This window comes from Glycine max, chromosome 8 (genome assembly GCF_000004515.6).
Source record: "Glycine max cultivar Williams 82 chromosome 8, Glycine_max_v4.0, whole genome shotgun sequence".
Taxonomy (NCBI): domain Eukaryota; kingdom Viridiplantae; phylum Streptophyta; class Magnoliopsida; order Fabales; family Fabaceae; genus Glycine; species Glycine max.
In genome coordinates this window covers 15,130,928-15,148,032 of record NC_038244.2, presented here as the reverse complement: position 1 = coordinate 15,148,032, position 17,105 = coordinate 15,130,928, and the positions used below count along the sequence as shown (strand labels likewise).

The 17,105-nt window shown below is 32.2% G+C and overlaps 2 protein-coding genes across 9 annotated transcripts; one reads left to right on the top strand and one right to left on the bottom strand.

Annotated features, from left to right (window-relative positions):
- The first annotated feature begins 886 nt into the window (after nt 1–886).
- LOC100799472 (serine hydroxymethyltransferase 7) lies at nt 887–5,505 on the top strand. 6 transcript variants are annotated; one of them, XR_005892603.1, is made up of 6 exons: nt 902–1,055; nt 1,225–2,219; nt 2,941–3,346; nt 4,211–4,312; nt 4,422–5,029; nt 5,365–5,505. XR_005892603.1 is itself a non-coding variant. In XM_006585429.4 (5 exons), the coding sequence occupies exons 2-5, from the start codon at nt 1,251–1,253 to the stop codon at nt 4,643–4,645; spliced, it is 1,701 nt and encodes a 566-aa protein (XP_006585492.1). In that variant the 5' UTR covers nt 902–1,055; nt 1,225–1,250; the 3' UTR covers nt 4,646–5,194. The 6 variants fall into 6 exon arrangements, 4 of the variants coding, with proteins under 4 accessions (XP_040874214.1, XP_006585492.1, XP_025985453.1 ...); XM_006585429.4 differs by lacking the exon at nt 5,365–5,505 and having other exon boundaries at nt 4,422–5,194; XM_026129668.2 differs by lacking the exon at nt 5,365–5,505 and having other exon boundaries at nt 952–1,108; nt 4,422–5,194.
- Nucleotides 5,506–12,710: 7,205 nt separating this feature from the next.
- LOC100798952 (uncharacterized) lies at nt 12,711–15,006 on the bottom strand. 3 transcript variants are annotated; one of them, XM_003532943.5, is made up of 2 exons: nt 13,912–15,006; nt 12,711–13,668 (listed from the first exon to the last, which is right to left on the bottom strand). In XM_003532943.5, the coding sequence occupies exons 1-2, from the start codon at nt 14,266–14,268 to the stop codon at nt 13,054–13,056; spliced, it is 972 nt and encodes a 323-aa protein (XP_003532991.2). In that variant the 5' UTR covers nt 14,269–15,006; the 3' UTR covers nt 12,711–13,053. The 3 variants fall into 3 exon arrangements, with proteins under 3 accessions (XP_003532991.2, XP_040874213.1, XP_014634581.1); XM_041018279.1 differs by having other exon boundaries at nt 13,879–14,498; XM_014779095.3 differs by having other exon boundaries at nt 14,149–14,470.
- Between the last annotated feature and the right edge of the window lie 2,099 nt (nt 15,007–17,105).

Here is a 17,105-nt window from a genome sequence, read left to right as displayed (position 1 = left end):
TTGAAAAAAATTAAGCACATATCATGAATAAACAGCGAGAGAATCGTGAAGCTGTCAGTGAAAATGTATTCGATATTTCTAGTCCATGGGAATAATTTTTGCATGTCTCCTCCGTCCGGACCTAACTAAATGATGATAGAATATAAGATTATGTCTTTTCTAGGGATAACAAACGTATAGAACAAAAGGATTTGAAAGTGTTTGTAAGACTAAAAAACATGTCTCTTCAAAACTACTAAAAGATAAAGTTTCTACACCTATAGAAACTAAAAGAGCAATATTCCCTTAAAAAATTAATCAAGTGATATACATAAATTTTAGAATTTATTTTTCTGCATTATCAATATAAAAAAATATATTAGCAATCAATTAAAAATAATTTTACATATGTTAATCAACAACTTATAATCTTATCATCCATAATAATTTATATTGAATGAAAATATAATCCTATAACAACTACTTATGATTATGTTTGCCAAACTAACTAAGTTAAGGGTAATTGAAAGTTAAAATTTGATAATTGGAAGTTAAAAAATCAGGTTAATAAATTTAATAAATTATAATCGTTCGGTGAAATTATTTATTAAAATAACTAAAAAAATAAAAAATGATAGAAAAATAATAAATAATATATTTAAAAAGGATAATCAATAAATTTAATAAATACATTACAAATAAAAATAAAAAAATAAAAAAAATATTAATTGAAGTAGCATTTAATTTTTTTTAAAAATTATTAAAAAAACTTATTTATGGAACCTTCAAAGTCAAATACCCTTTTCAGTTGATAAAAAACTTAAAAAGCAAGTAAAATGGACGTCATTTATTTAGTAAGAATTGTTGTTATTAAAAAAAAAAAAATTACTTTCAATCAAGTTGTGGCTGGATTGATTGAAAGAATTAGGGAAGAATCCTTGAAAGATATGATTGTGATTTCCAAAGATTTAAAAATAAAAAAATAAATAAAAGACACAACACAGAATCGGAAGAAGACTTCTTCTTTCACATTCACAATTCACAAGCAAAGCAAAGCAGGCAGCAGCAGCGTCCAGGTACATCCCCTTCCTCCCTCCGTCGAACCCACGCCTCCCAATTCCTAATTAGGGTTAGGGCTTTCCCAATTTCAATGACCTTCTCTTCTTCCTTCCCCTCACAATCCCTATTCTTCATCGTTCTTCTTCTTCGTTGGGATTAATCAATTAACCTATCCTATCGTTTCAGTATCTTCTTCTTCTGCTGCTTCCTCCATGGACCTCTCTCACCCTCAATCCAACCTGTCCCTCGGATTCTCTTCCTCCCACGCCTCTCCGCCTCGCCGCTCCGACCCGCCGGTGCCGCTGCAGCTCATGGAACCGCAGACGGAGAACGGCAACAACCTAGATGTCGAATCGGACGACGACGACGACGACAAAGAAGTCGAGGAGTTTCGCATTCTAGGCCACTCAATGTGCCTCAAGAGGCGAAGAGATTGCGACTCCTCCTCCTCCTCCGCCGCCGCCGCCAAGAGGGTTTCCGTCGAACCCGATCTCGACGCGCGTAAGGCCGCCGTGCGCGCGTGGGGCTGCCAACCCCTCTCCATCGCTGATCCCGACATCCACGAGATAATGGAAAAAGAGAAGAAGCGTCAATTTTGCGGGATCGAACTCATAGCCTCCGAGAATTTCGTGTGCAGGGCCGTGATGGAAGCGTTGGGGAGCCACTTGACGAACAAGTACTCCGAGGGAATGCCCGGCTCGCGCTACTACGGCGGGAATCAGTACATAGACGAAATCGAAACTCTCTGTTGCGAACGCGCTTTGAACGCGTTCGGCCTCGACCCCAAGTGTTGGGGGGTGAACGTGCAGCCATATTCGTGTACCTCTGCTAATTTTTCTGTTTACACCGGCTTGTTGCTGCCTGGTGATCGTATCATGGGGCTGGATACTCCTTCTGGAGGGAACACTAGTCACGGTTACTATACTCCCAATGGGAAGAAAGTTTCTGGTGCTTCCATTTTCTTTGAGAGCTTGCCCTACAAGGTGAACCCTCAAACTGGTTACATTGATTACGATAAGCTCGAGGAAAGGGCGCTTGATTTTCGCCCCAAGATACTTATTTGTGGTGGCAGCTCCTACCCTCGAGAGTGGGATTATGCCAGGTTTAGGCACATTGCGGATAAGTGTGGAGCTGTGTTGTTGTGTGACATGGCGCAGATTAGTGGCATAATTGCAGCCAAGGTGTGAAATATTTTCGTCGTCCTAAACCTTTATATGTTGTTCATGGTTGTTGCTTGTGAAAATTTGTGTTTGTTGATGTGTCACTACATTAATTTTATGCGTTACTTATGTTATGACTGTTGCCAATTTTTCTTTTCCATTTTATCCCTAAGCTACAGAAGTTCATTGTTGTCCTCCAATGGTTGCTCATTTTGTGTAAATGATGACAACCCCTTCTTTCATGTTCTTGCTGGTCATGGCTATCCTACTTAGTTATATTGTCCGAACGACATTGAGTGCTGGTTTTGGACTTTTTGTTGCAACTCTCTTCGCTTTTTTTTTTTTTAATCTTTTAATTCCTGTAAAGGCTATTTGGGTTTCTGCTTAAGATTTGATTTGATTGGATTTTGATTTTTTCTTCTTTTAAGTTGCACTAATTCAGAAAGCTTAGTGAGATTATAATTTTAATCAATTGATTGATGATTGATGTCAGAGTTCCTTTATGATTTATAAGACATCTGGATCATGGACTGTGAAAATTCTATTTAGTTTTTGACAAGTGATGCTATTGTGTCTTTTTTCACTTTTAAACTTAAATACAAGGTCATATTCTGGCCTTTATAGATAAGGCTGGATTAGTCCACTATTGTCTCTTGGGAAAATATCCAATAACCAATTTGTCTTCAATTTTGAAGAAATGCTCATCATTTGCTTTAATAGTATGGTGTTGTTGTCTTTGCAGGAATGTGTGAATCCTTTTGATTATTGTGACATTGTTACTTCAACAACTCACAAGAGTCTTCGAGGTCCAAGGGGAGGCATAATTTTTTATCGGAAAGGTACAAAGCCAAGGAACAGAGGGATTCTTCTAAGTCAGGGACATGAAAGTGATCAATATGACTTTGAAGAAAAGATAAATTTTGCTGTTTTTCCATCGATGCAAGGGGGGCCACACAATAACCACATTGCTGCGCTTGCTATAGCTTTAAAACAAGTGGCTACTCCTGAGTATAAGGCATACATGCAGCAGGTGAAGAAGAATGCCCAAGCTTTAGCATGTGCTTTACTGAGAAGAAAATGCCGTCTAGTAACTGGGGGTACAGACAACCATTTAATACTTTGGGATTTAAGGCCCCTGGGATTGACAGGTATTGTATGAGCATGCCATATTTTTATGATATATTGCTAATTGATTTTTTTATCTGTTTAATGTCTATGTGTCCATTAGACTCAACTAGTTTACATGTTGGCTACACATTGCATTAGACTCAACTAGATTCTTTGACATTTTATGCCTTCACATTTACATATCAAGATGGGCATATGGATTTTTATAGAAAGAATAGGGGCTTCCTAGGCTTTCCCCCAAAACGTCCTAGGTGTGACCCTGTAGCAGGGCATGTGCTTTATAGAGACAAGGTGACCAATGTCTTTTTGCCCATTCTTATAATGAAATATAAAGTCAATTATATGATCAATTCTTATCTCATCAGAGGAAGTTTGCTACATGCATCGATCAACACCATTAGGCTCTAAAAAACATTTTTTTTTTGGGTAAAACCATTGATGGCAATGTCTTTTTGCCATGGTATTTCTCAATATTTTCGTTGGTGCTTCGTACCCTTTTTAATTGATTACATTTGATCCACTTTTCTTAGAAGCACCTCCACTGTTGTTTTTCTCACGTTGAAACCAACTTAAGTGAGTCCCATTATATTTCTCCTAAGTTGGTGAAACTTGATATTTCTCCCATACATTTGTTCTGGATATCTATAATGTTAGCAAAACACCTTAGCATTGTCATCTTTACTATTATTTTTTGAACTCTTTTAGGCACTTCACCACCAAATATTAATTTTCAGTAGAACATTGCTGGTGTTGTGGTTGTCTGGTAGACTTTTGCTTTGAGTTTATGCTTGAATCCTATTGTTCAAGCTGGACAATCAATGAATTTTTTTTTGGTATATGGTAACAGGCTCTAACACTAAGCTTCATTTTTTTTGTGCTTGTAGGTAAGTTTTATGAGAAGGTATGTGAAACATGTCATATTACTTTGAATAAAATTGCTATTTTTGGCGACAATGGAACTATAATTCCTGGAGGTGTAAGAGTAGGTGAGTAATAGTTTATTATGCTCAAATCTTTTATGCTTTGCATGCTTGGAATATTTAATTGGGTGTACTTTCTCCCGAGGCAGATTTTTATGTTGTATTTGTTACTCAGGTACCCCTGCCATGACGTCAAGAGGATGTCTGGAAGCTGATTTTGAGACAATGGCTGAATTTCTCATTAGAGCTGCACAAATTGCAAGCATACTGCAGAGGGAGCATGGGAAATTGCAGAAGACAACATTGAAGGGACTTGAGAGCCATAGGGACATTGTTGAGCTCCGGGCACGGGTTGAAGCTTTTGCAACTCAGTTTGCCATGCCGGGTTTTGACATTTGAACATGAAGTGGCTGGTGAATTGCCATTATTGATTATTTACATATTCAACAATGGTGGGTTGTTGTCCCTGCTTTTTACAAAAGCACATATTGTGCATATATTTTGTGGAGCTTCTCTCCTCTCTGCATTGTATGCAGCTGTCAGGTTTTCACATGTTGCAGAGTTGCAATCTGGTACAAGACAGTACGAAAGTAGGTACTTCCGTACTGCTGTTGAGGTTTCTTATGGTGATCAAGTATCTTGTTCCTACCTTGGAGGCTGCACCATCCCAGCTGAATGCATCAAGTCAAGCCATTATAGGTGTTGGAACAGGGATTCTTGATCAACCAACCCGAGTACAGAATTCTTCTGGTGAATCTGCAGAAAATAATTACTCTGATAAAGGTTAGACACTTTGAATTCTTTTAGCTGATGTTTGATGCTGAAAGCTATGCTATTAATCCTATTTTTTGCTATATATTTCCCCCTTTTTGGGATCATATCTGTACTCATTTTCGTCAGTACCTTGCCGTGTTAATTATTAAATATATATAGTTTTGATGTGGTAAATATGTGATTGCTTTGTATCCTTGTATTATTTTGCAAAATTATATTTTTTTCCCTCAAAAAGAAAGGTAGTTGGGAATGAAACATATTTCAGAAGCGTTTGAGTTACTTGATGCCTATTGTATTCTTGGGAATTAAACCGTCACTTTCTCTCACGGCTTTGTGGTTTGCAGATATTTTCTCAAACCATCAAAGCTTGGGTTGGATCGTGGCATCATCTTTTATCTCACTTGATAATGTAAGAATGTCGCATATTCTGTGATCGGTATTATATGCATGTTATGCAATAGATTATTTTATTACTCTTTCCAAAATACACTATCCAATTTAGTTTTTTTTTTTTAATTATTGATTTAAATTCACGTATGACTTACTAAAAATGTGGGTTTTAATTTTTTATCTGGCGAGTTTAGAATTATTGTGAATTTTGAATAATGAAAAAAGATCTACATATATTAGTCTTATGCCTCTGGAAGATCTATTGATATTCTAGTAAGAACAAATAATTTATCTTATTAACGAGCCATAAATTTATATTTTTTTAAATATAAAAATTAACTCAAAAACAAATTTTTGACATATATTTAAAGCTGAAACAAATTTGGTAGGAGGGGTTGGGCAACTAATTTATGGCGGTAGAAATAATATTCTTAAAATTGTACTTGGTAGGATTCGACAATTGATTTCATGCGTAGACGAGGCTTAATTAGCAAGATATAATTCTGACTCAAATAAGAGATGCTATGAAAGCTACTTTGTAGGCTTTGAAGCTGTTTGTTTATTGAATCATTGTCAACATGCATGTCATCACGGCTAATAATAATCATCGTCGTAGCAGCAAAGTTCGCATTATTTAGGTCAAAATTGAGAGAAAAGGATACTCTTTCGTCATTCTTTTAATTAATTCACACATTTTTAAGAAAATTGATTAATATAATTATTAATATTAAATTTATTAAGAATTTATATTATTTTACTAAAATTACCTTAAATTTATTGAAACTCATAATCTTTCTTTTTTTCACTTGATTGCATTTATCTTTTAAATATATAATATTTATTAAAGTAATAAAAATATTTTGGTAAAAAAAATAATTAATAAAATAGATAATTTGAATTTTTTTTATATAAAATGAGACAAATAAAACTGAAAAAAAGTTATATATTTAGAAACCTGGAAGGAGAATGACTGGGAACTCTGTAGGTCATGAACATGAATCATGATCGTCAAATGATGTTTGTTGATGCTTTACACTTGAATACGTGTAGGGTAGGACGTAGGACAAGGAGCATTTGATTCCTTTGCCTTCTCTTCACCTCCCGACTTCCTCACCCTTCTAATTCTAGATATAAAAGTGCGGTTTAATCATTTTTTTCCCTTAAAAAATACACATTTCTTTTTATACTTTTGATCTTTATATTTTTTTTCTTTCAAAATATTCTCTGTAATATTATATAATAAATTTTTTATTTTATTGTTTGGAAAAAGGACGAAAGGGAATGGGTTATAATTTTTAACTCCTATATTATTCTTATTTTAAATATATTATCTTTAAGAGACTAATGAGTTGTAATTAAGATTAAACAATGAAATGGAATGGATTGATCATGTCCATCCTTTTCTATATGTTCCATTCCAATTTTTGTATATCCAAACATACCCTTAGCGACTAAAAAAACAGAAATTATAAGAACCATTTTAAAAAAATATATGTTTTAAAAGAACTAAAAAAACTACAACGACAAAAGAAATGGATGTTGTTACACTAGTCCTTAGGTAAAAAAAAAAAATGCCTAAAAAGTCTCAGAAATTGTAACCTGTCACTTACATTAGTTCAATACCTGTTACTTGAGTCAAAATAACAATAAATTGTAACCTGTCACTTAGATAATATTAACATATGCTCATGAATCAAAATAACAATAAATTGTTAAATTTGAAGACTTAAATGAAATGACTTATAATTTTAGTGATTTATTTTACATTTTTTAATTTTAAAGACTACTATGACAATGCTTCACAATTTCTAAGAACTTTTTCTAAGAACTAAAATGTCTGTTTTCTCAAAACATAATTAATTGGTTCAAATTTAGCTGAGGAATATAGGGACCTAATACTTTTAAGATGGGAGGTGTTGTAAATGGTATAAATGAAGACAACTTGAATTGAAAGGAACAAATATTTTTTTCACGCATATGTTTGTTTTTCGGATCTTAAGTTTCATCCACTTGCATTGTCGTTAGTGATCTCTCACTATTACATGCATAAACAAGGTCACCACAGTCTTCCGGCTAAGTATGAATTTGTAAAAGGAAATATCTGTTATAAATTATATTCATGTTAAATTAGGAATTTATTGGAATTATAATTCAAAATTTTGATATGTCAATATCATGTACAAGGAGAAATTTTTTAACATAGCCTTTAAGAATTTACTTAAACTATTAAATAAAACTTTTAATTTACTTCACACATGTAACACTTTCTAATTTAGTGTATGCTTGATTTGTGGTTAAAATTATTATGACACATATTTTAATGCAAATTCAATAGATAAAAAAAAAATTAAAATAAAAGTAAGCAAGTTGATCCGTTGACAAAATGATTTTTGCCTCAAAAAGTTATTTTGCACTGGATTTCTAAAACATGCATTATAATCCCCTTTGGCAAAAGTAAATGCAAATTTCCTTCTCACAAACAGGTGGTTGTAACGTGAGAATTTTATGATGAAGTTCACGACTAAACAATAGAGTTAATTATATATATGGGTAGCAATGGAATAAAGCTGTGCAGTGTTTTGCAGAAGCACACATATATAATAATAACAATGTGTGATTCTGAATTGGATGGAGTTGTTGTTGATGAGGCGAATATTGTTGTACTACGTTAAAATAGATAAGTGTCCTTGGCTGATGGTTCCTTCACATAATCACATAAACATAAACATGTACGTTAGTGATATAGAGTGAGATTCCTTCCTTTGTTGGCGATGTGAAATGACCAGTTGGAAACAATGATGGAGAGAGACGATTTAATTTGAAAAAGCTTCTCATGGGAATCGCACTATACAAGAAGAAAGTGCCTTTTGTCTGATATTATTATCTCTGTTACCATTTGGTCTGATTATTATATATGTATGAATGAAGCTCCTCAGCCTCATCCTCCTTTCTTCTTCTTCACTAACGCCACCATAATGGATCTGTCATTTGTCTTTTCCACATACATACCACACCACTCAGCTAGGTCACCTATATATATATATGCTTCCCAAAAAACAACATATTTTAAGTTTCATGAACACGCTCCTTGTAAAGTCAGTCACCAAAGACGCAAAAATTTAAGTGAAAGACTCCATTAGTGTCTTGTGTATTCGATGGTAATGGTTTAATAATGGCAAAATCTGTTTAATACAAGTTGATATTTAACGATTCTCTTTCAATTTTAACGGGCAAAAAAGACATTAACGTTGTCAAAGGACAATAATGTCTTATTATCTCATTAATGACAAATTCATCTTTTGTTTATTAAAATAATATAAAATTCATATTATTAAAAAATTAATAAAATGGGACAAACTTATAATATTAGATTAGATTTCTTTGTGCACCAAACACAAAGAATTTACTTGTCCCCTGAGAAATAACGTTAAAAGTAAGTGTGTTTAATTGAAGAGAAATAATAAAAAAAATGAAGAGAGAGATTAGAGAGAAGAACCTTGGTGCTGCAGGCAAGATTGAGATGTCAATGTAGTTGAGATGTTATCTTCTGCTAACTTTCCTTGGTTCCTCCTTCCTTATTTTTTTTGTTTAAAAAAAGATTAAAGAGAAAAATAGTACCGTGAGTCCTATTCATTTTAAAATTCTCACCTCTGTCAATAACCAATCTAGTCTCAAACTAGTCTCCCTCAATTTTATCCCCGCAAATTATCTTTGTTTGCAAAAACAAACAGACTGTTAAATATATATATATATATATATATATATATATATATATATATATATATATATATATATATATATATATATATATATTAAAAATTTATACCATACATTTAATTATAAAATTTATTAAAATAAATTACACTAAAATTTTTATTGGAATAAATTTAAAAATTTGTAATATATTTTCATAAATTTCAATAAACTTACAATAAACCCTTAAAATGACGTGGTAATCTTATGAGTCGTGAAAAGTGATACTGTCTGCCACTCATGCTTATAGCAAGGTGAAATAAACACATATTACACTTTTTAATGGAGTCACAAAGTTGTCACTTATTGTGATATTTTCTTGTTAAAGACAAAAACGTGTTTTACTATCTTTACAAATGCATCTTGGGGTCGGCATTGAGGGGATTATGCTTGGATCTTTGTTATAGAGAGAATTTGTCGTGTTTCTATTCATCCCCTCTCTTAAGATTTTGTTGTCTTTAATCAAGGCTCTTTTTCGTCGTTTTATGTAATTGTGTATTACTTTCTTGAAAGCTTGTTTCTAAACTTGAAATTCTAATCTAAAAATTACATTTTGACGCAACCAAATCATTCTCTTTCTTCGTCCAATTAATTAGAAAAATATTAACATAAACCCCTAACAAATTATCATTCAATTACAAATCATCATAAATTATAAATTTATTGCCTTCTATAATAATTATCTAAAACTTATAATAACTATAACAAATTTAACCATATTCTTGTCCTGCGTTGAGGACAGCTAAAGGGAAACTCTGTAATGACAAGGTTGAATATTCATTCGATATTTCGAAAGCGAATCAAGTCTTTGATTTATCTTTTGAAAGATCAACATATTTGTTTGATGAGAGATCAACACCGTTTAACTTGTAGGATTATACTTAAATGTTATTTCTTATGTACAATAAGGAGACTAGGCGAAACCTTTAAGTTTTATAAAAATATTGATATTTTCATCCAGAGTTCAGGTTAAGCAATATAAGATAATGCGGAATCCATGTTCAGCACCATAAATGCATATGAAATTTAGAGTTTTTAAATTTTTTTTATTCAAATGAAAAGGTTGAACTGATAGAATTTTTTTATAGGTATATATAAGAATCGGAAACATATACACAGAAATTTATAATAATTTATATAATATATTTAACTAATTAAGTTAGACTTTTTTAATTAAACTCTAGCCTAAGTGAGTTTATTGTAATTTACGCATATTATTTAACTAATTGAGTTTGATCATGTAATTTGGAATTGTTTTAACTTGAAAAGAAAAAATGAGTAAGTTATTGAGACTAAAACTAACTGTACTAGTTCATTTGCTACTTTAGATGTGAAATAGACAAATAGACAAACAAGGAGGTAAAAAAAAGAAAGAGATGACACATAAAGGTGAAAAGGGAAGTTTGGTATTTCATTAAAACATTTGATTTGTTTCCTGAGTTTCTCTCTTTGTCCAGTAGGCAGGCAACACAATCCTCTTTTCTATGTTAAAATCATTGATCATTTTCACTTTCTTATTTTCCCATGTGGAACCACTTTTGACTTTAACGGAAGAGACAGATCAGCTAGTGAGATATCAACTAACCTAACCCTAGCTAGGGACTAGAGAGCTTTAATTGAAGGGTAGTTTTCACGTAGTATATTTCTTTAGGCTTTATGGGTGTAGTAATTCTTGGAGAAAGTTTTTCTCTTCCTCTGTCTTAACCATGTCGGATTGTGTTAACCTTTAATTTGCGGAAAGGCTACTACACATTTGTTTGCCCTACAATCCTTTGTTTCTCTTGTTTACAATTACAATGCCCCTTTTTAAAAGTCAATACAATATAGCAACGTAATCATTTGAGTCATGTTTCAAAATTGCATTCTAGCCATTAACTCAATATTACAAAGAGCATGTAAATCTGGTTTCACAACTCACAAGTATTGAGATTGAGGGGGTGGTTGATATGTAATGTTATTTACCCAATAAAATTAAGCAGCCAACAAAACCAAAACCAAAAGGAGAGAAACAATGAAAAAAAGGGAAGACATATGGTAGAGAAATAAAAAAGAATTAGACAGATAGAGAGACAGAAGAGGATTCAAGTCCAGAAAAGAAAAGGTATATATATATATATGTAAAAGAGAGAAAATTTGTAAAAAATATTATAAAAATTTGTTATATGATTAACCTTATTTATTGGTTTAGGCTAGTCAGAAGTTGATAACATAATCACTGACCGATAGATCCTAAATTAGGGTGGACAATTAATTTAAAAAATAAAAAAATTATTATTATTATTATATGAAAAGAGGGAAAGAAATTAGAAACAATGAATTCAAATATAGAGGGGATAAAATATATTTATTTATTATATTTATATGTAATTTTTCAAAGATGATATGATGGGGTTTGAATGCACTCGCTAACTGTAACGTGGATCCGCCCCTGAACATGACCATGCCACCATATTTTCATGCTTTCAAGTTTTTGGCATAGCAGTGGCAATGAAATGTAATCCCATGAGCTAAGTAAAATCATGACTAGCTACTTTAACGATAAATAAGATCTAAGATAAATTTTAATATTTTTTTAAAATTTAAATGTGAGAGATATATTTGAGGTCTTTTTAACAATATGTGACATTTTTTAATATATTAGACTTTTTTGCTTTATAAAAATTAATAGAAAATATTTTTTAATTGGTGAGTATTTGATTGTTTTACCCTTGAAAACCGAGGCCGATTAAAATTACCTAAACTACTCATGCTAACCCAATATTGGTGGCTTATAATTGAGTATATCTAATTAATATAAAATCTAGATCTCTTCCCCACATAATTTTCTACTTCGAAATGCACCAACAGACAATACACAAGATCTAAAGGCTTTATTCAAGATAACTTTGCACAACCATTAGAATACAAAATTGTGATAGAGTGAACAGAAACATAATAGAATAGAACTGATGTCTAGTCTAGTTGCTTCATAAAAAGATTCTCATTGACTCCAGAGATATATTTTTAAATGAGCAACTGAGATATGCTATCGGCTTTCTGATTCAGCAAGATAAAGAAAAAGCATCATTTAATCCCTAAAAAACAAAAAATAAAGGAAAAGAAGCTCGTTATCAAAAAAAAGTTTAATATGTATGCACTAATTGTGTATGTTTTCTACTATCATTATTTAAATTATTTTAAATAATTTGTATAATTTTTATACTGTGTGTGAATGTAGAGTCCATTTTCTCTTATCAAAATACCATCTTCTTTCGAATTTTTTTGCCACTTCCATTCTCCCTGTCCAAACAATACTGCCCCTTGTATAGAAAGCCGTTTCTTTCTCTTGAAGTCACCAGCTTCTTAAATATTCCGGTTTCGTATGGAAGAATAATGCTATAGTAGTAATGTTGCTTTTCTTCAAAGCAAGAATCACATTTTTTTTCTCTTGCAAAACTTTCTTCCTTGGTTTTATTAGAAACTTGTTCAAGGCTTAACAAATAGCCTAGATTTCACTAATCAATGATCAGTCAATTTGACTGTCAATTAGGAAATTTGAAAAAAAAAATAATACAAAGACCAAATATTAATGCATAAAAGAAGAGATGACAACAGACACTGAAGTAAGAAGAGATGACAACAGACACTGAAGTTGTGGGAGGATAATTTGAGTTTGATTCCACAAAATACACTCTTAAGATGGATGAAGAGGTTTAAGTGTGATTAAATTCTGAATCAAGAATTAGTCTTATAATCGACTTAAATGACTGAAACTTGTGGAATAACTCGGGATCCCACAAGAAAGCTAAAAATCCTAATGATGGTGGTTGAAAAAAAAAGAGGATGACATATTGCTTCATTTATTTTCTCCTCTTGATATGGCTGCGTATGATAAAAAAATGTTTGATTTTCTACCTATGACTGCACATGTCCAAAAGCTTCTTCCTTCCTTCTACTATTTCATCAAAGAAATCATCAAGTTGCCCCGTTATAGTCTCGACCCCACATCTCAACAACCCAAAGCAACTCTTGACGTTGTGAATTTTTTCTTGGATCTCATGATCAGCATGCCCTTCTTCATAACAACTTATTGCTATTCTCTCCAACTCCAGTTTTAGTTCCTCCATGGCATTCTTTGCTTTTTGAAACTCAAACAGCAGAATCCCTGGCTGCCCCCCTTCAATATTCTGGTCTATCTCCTCTGCCACTTTCTGCTGCAGTATTGCCATTGAAACCATGAAGCCAGTGGATCCAAAAACCATGTGCCCATCGTACCCTTGGTGAAAGCAAGAGGAGGACCAACAATACGCAAGTCCGCTAAGCAGAATCATCAGAAGCAGTGAACTAACACTCCGCATTGCATAGAGAACACCTCGGAATCCACTGAATCCGTTTAACTTGGATTCCATTGAGATGTTCTGAATCAAACATTGAGACAACGGTTCAATCCTTGTTTCCATCAAGCTCCTGTTTTCCTCTTCCAATCCTAGAATCTCCCTTTGACAAACATTTATCGCTCGAATGACCTGTATTACATTATTAAACAAGTTTTTCGTATCAAACATATGTATCCTCCATAAAAAATAATCCTACTTGAGTCAAATGAAATCACTATGATAAACAGTAATATAAAAAAAACATGTGTATAGTATTAGTCGGATGATTAAGAAAGAAGAAAATGAGAGAAAAATTGTGGGTTTAATTCTTTTTGTTAACAAAAAAACTAAGAAACTAACCATTAATATTTGACGATAAAAAAAAATATGAACCTGACGTGAAAGTTGTGGAGTAAAATAATGGTAAGCATCCAAAGAAGAAGCTATGTTAGAGGCAGCTAAATAATAATTTTCCATTCCAGAAATGGCAGACTTGAGTACATGGCAAGCATCCCAAAGCCTGGAGCTTTCGTCCATGTATTCATCCAACCATTTGCCTCCAACGGGCAACCAAAGCTTGCGGACCAAAATGGTGAGTTGGGAATGGAAGGATTGGAGAGAGGAGATGACCTGTGAAAGGAATTGGAATGACATGAAGGAGGAGTGGGAGAGGAAGGATTGGTGGAGTTCATTGAGTCCTTGTGTGAGCAAGTTGTAGAAGCCACTCACAGAAGAGTTAGAGCCCATCATGCAATTGCAAGTTGATGGAGATTGATGGATGAACTTATATATGTATATATAATTGGCTATCAAAGAAGTGGGTAACTTGGGAGCTCAGGTTTCTATGGTCCTGTTGGGTGCAATTATGGTTGTTTCCCAAACAGTGGAAGGGATGATTGGGAATCTGCTAATATAAAGAGAGAGAGGGAGGGAATGAATGAAAGCAGAACAAATGAAATAAAATAAGGTAAAGTTTCTTTTCAATTTACCTGACAACTCTTTTTTTCCTTGTTTGTTATATATTCCTTCAAGGACTTGGTGTTAAGTGGTAGAAAGGAATAATATTAACAATCTTGGAGCTCTTCGTATACGATATATATGTTCGATTGTGTTCCTTGGGGGGTTAAAGTTTGACTACTTTGACTAAGATTCTGCTTCTCATTTTTCCATTTTGATTTGGTTCCCTTTTGGATTGAGTGCTGTGCTGTGCTATCCCTTTGGCTTCTTCCTTATCCTCTCCTCTTCTCGCACCCTGCACCTTTTTTGGTTTTGTATTCTTAAAGAAAGTTTGTACATAGTTCCATTTTGTTTCTTTTGAAAAGAGAAGTGAATGATAGGGTTCTGTGTACTGAGTATTTTACACATTACTATGCAGATTCTTCTTTCTCCTTTAGAACCCAACATTCTATAAGAGGCATTAAATTAAATCACACTCATTTGCATGAAATATAATATAATCTATAACGCCAAACATGTTGCCAACGATTCTAGATAGCACATTCATATGGTGTGATGTGTCTTCTTGTATGGACCATCCTTTTTACATACACAAACAAAGGCTTTAACAAGACAATTCGGTTTGTTTGTGTTACTGAGCGAGATAATATTGCAAACAAAATCTGCCAGTTGGAAGATGATCATCTTCACTTTATCTGCAGAGGCGAGCAAATCTAGTCAAACTGAAGCTAAATTTTTCACATTATTATTATATTCACTAATGAATAATTTGCATAATGGAAACAAAAATCATCATTTCACATCTCAAAAGGTGTATAACAACTTGAATAAAATCCTCTCTGGCGACTGCACCTTTTAACAAGGAAAGAGAAAGATTCGCAGTTAAGTTTAGAATGGAAAAAAAAAGAAGAAAATGTATTAAATGCTATGAATGATGTAATTCTTTCTTCTGTATATGATATTAGTATAAAATTGTTATCCTGGGAAATATTTATAAATTTTTTTATCTTTACGATTTATTTCATAAAAACAAGAGGTTAATTAAAATTTGAATTTTTGACAAATTAATTAAGAAATACAAACACAGAAATAAGATAAAAAGCAGTATAAGATAATGTAAGAATAAAGATATTAAAAAAAATTCAAGATTGTAATAGAAGTATGGGATTAAATTAATACAAAGCTTCATCCTCTATAGATAAAAAAAGGTATTGTTGGTGACTTTCGTACGGTGTAACAAAGTTGAAGATTCGTTTTTTGTGGTTTATTTCAACAAATCATTGCAGAATTTAAGAACAACAAACGAAATCAAAGTATACCTAGAAAGGACAACACTTTAATCGCTCTTTCCATTTGATTAGTCCGATTTTAAGGGCAAATGCAACCTTTAAAGGAAACCATATCACATATTCAAATATTCACGAATATTGGTCTTGTATTATAAAAAATTCCCTACTTGTTGATAATATAGTCTTTGTTAAGGGCATCTAAATTAAATATATTAGGTCTCGATATCAACTAGTCATTATCCGCGGTATGGTTAGTTCTCGGTAATTGGTTAATTTTGGCACAAAAGAGGTTCCATTTTTATTTTAATTAGGATTAGAATATCTCTAACAACATTCATATGTAGATTTGTTGATTTCTTAGACTCTTAACAGGTCTCATGGATTCGAATCAGAAAATGATTTGTATGTTTGAGATAGTTTAAATAAAGTACTTCTTGCGAATAATATGTCGAAATCAAGTAGTTATGCTTATCATTGTTAGAAAATGAAGGATTATCGATCAGAGGCGTTATTTATTCTTTTTTCTTAACAGCATAACCAGAAAATTATCTTTCTTTAAAATTTCATAAAACTTAGAACTCTGGCTTAGGTTCTTATTCGTGTAACGTAACCGTTAATTTTCATAAATAGAACAGTCTCAGTTTTGAGAAGGTAATAATTTCTTTTTTCAATGATATACAAATATGTAAATTAATAATGATTGATCATTGTGATAATTTAGCTTAGAATAATAAATTGCAATTCACGCACTCAATCATCTTTTTATTCTCCCTGTGAAATAAGTTATTGGTATGAGACGTCATTCACACGCTTATATATTAGTTGAAAGTGAATAAGTTAGTTGAAAATTAATAAGTTGTTTTTATTTAATTAGAAGCATTTGTTAAAATTAACCGGTAAATTAGTTGAAAAATATAAAAGAATTTGTATGTATGAGTTTTTTTATGAGAAAAAGGATTATATATTATTAGTGTAAAATTTTTTACAGTTATTTAACATATCATTTATGATAAAAAAAATTTACTTTTAAAATAATTATTTTAAAGTAATTCAAAGGATGAGTAAAACTGTTTTATAATATGAATATATAGACATTAAACTTAGCAATTTTAATGTTATTCTGCAAGAAAGCAAAATGTATTTAAACAGTTGAATTGATTGATAAAATTAAGATCATTTAGCATCGAACAAATTTGTGAATTATGCACTCAATTATTTTATTCTCTTCAAATAAATTTCTGGCTTATTAGCGGCACGAAGTTGTTTGAAATGTGAACACTCAAGTAAGGTGGTTCATGGTAGTAGTATGAATGTCTGTCAAAAATATTTTGACACTTAAAT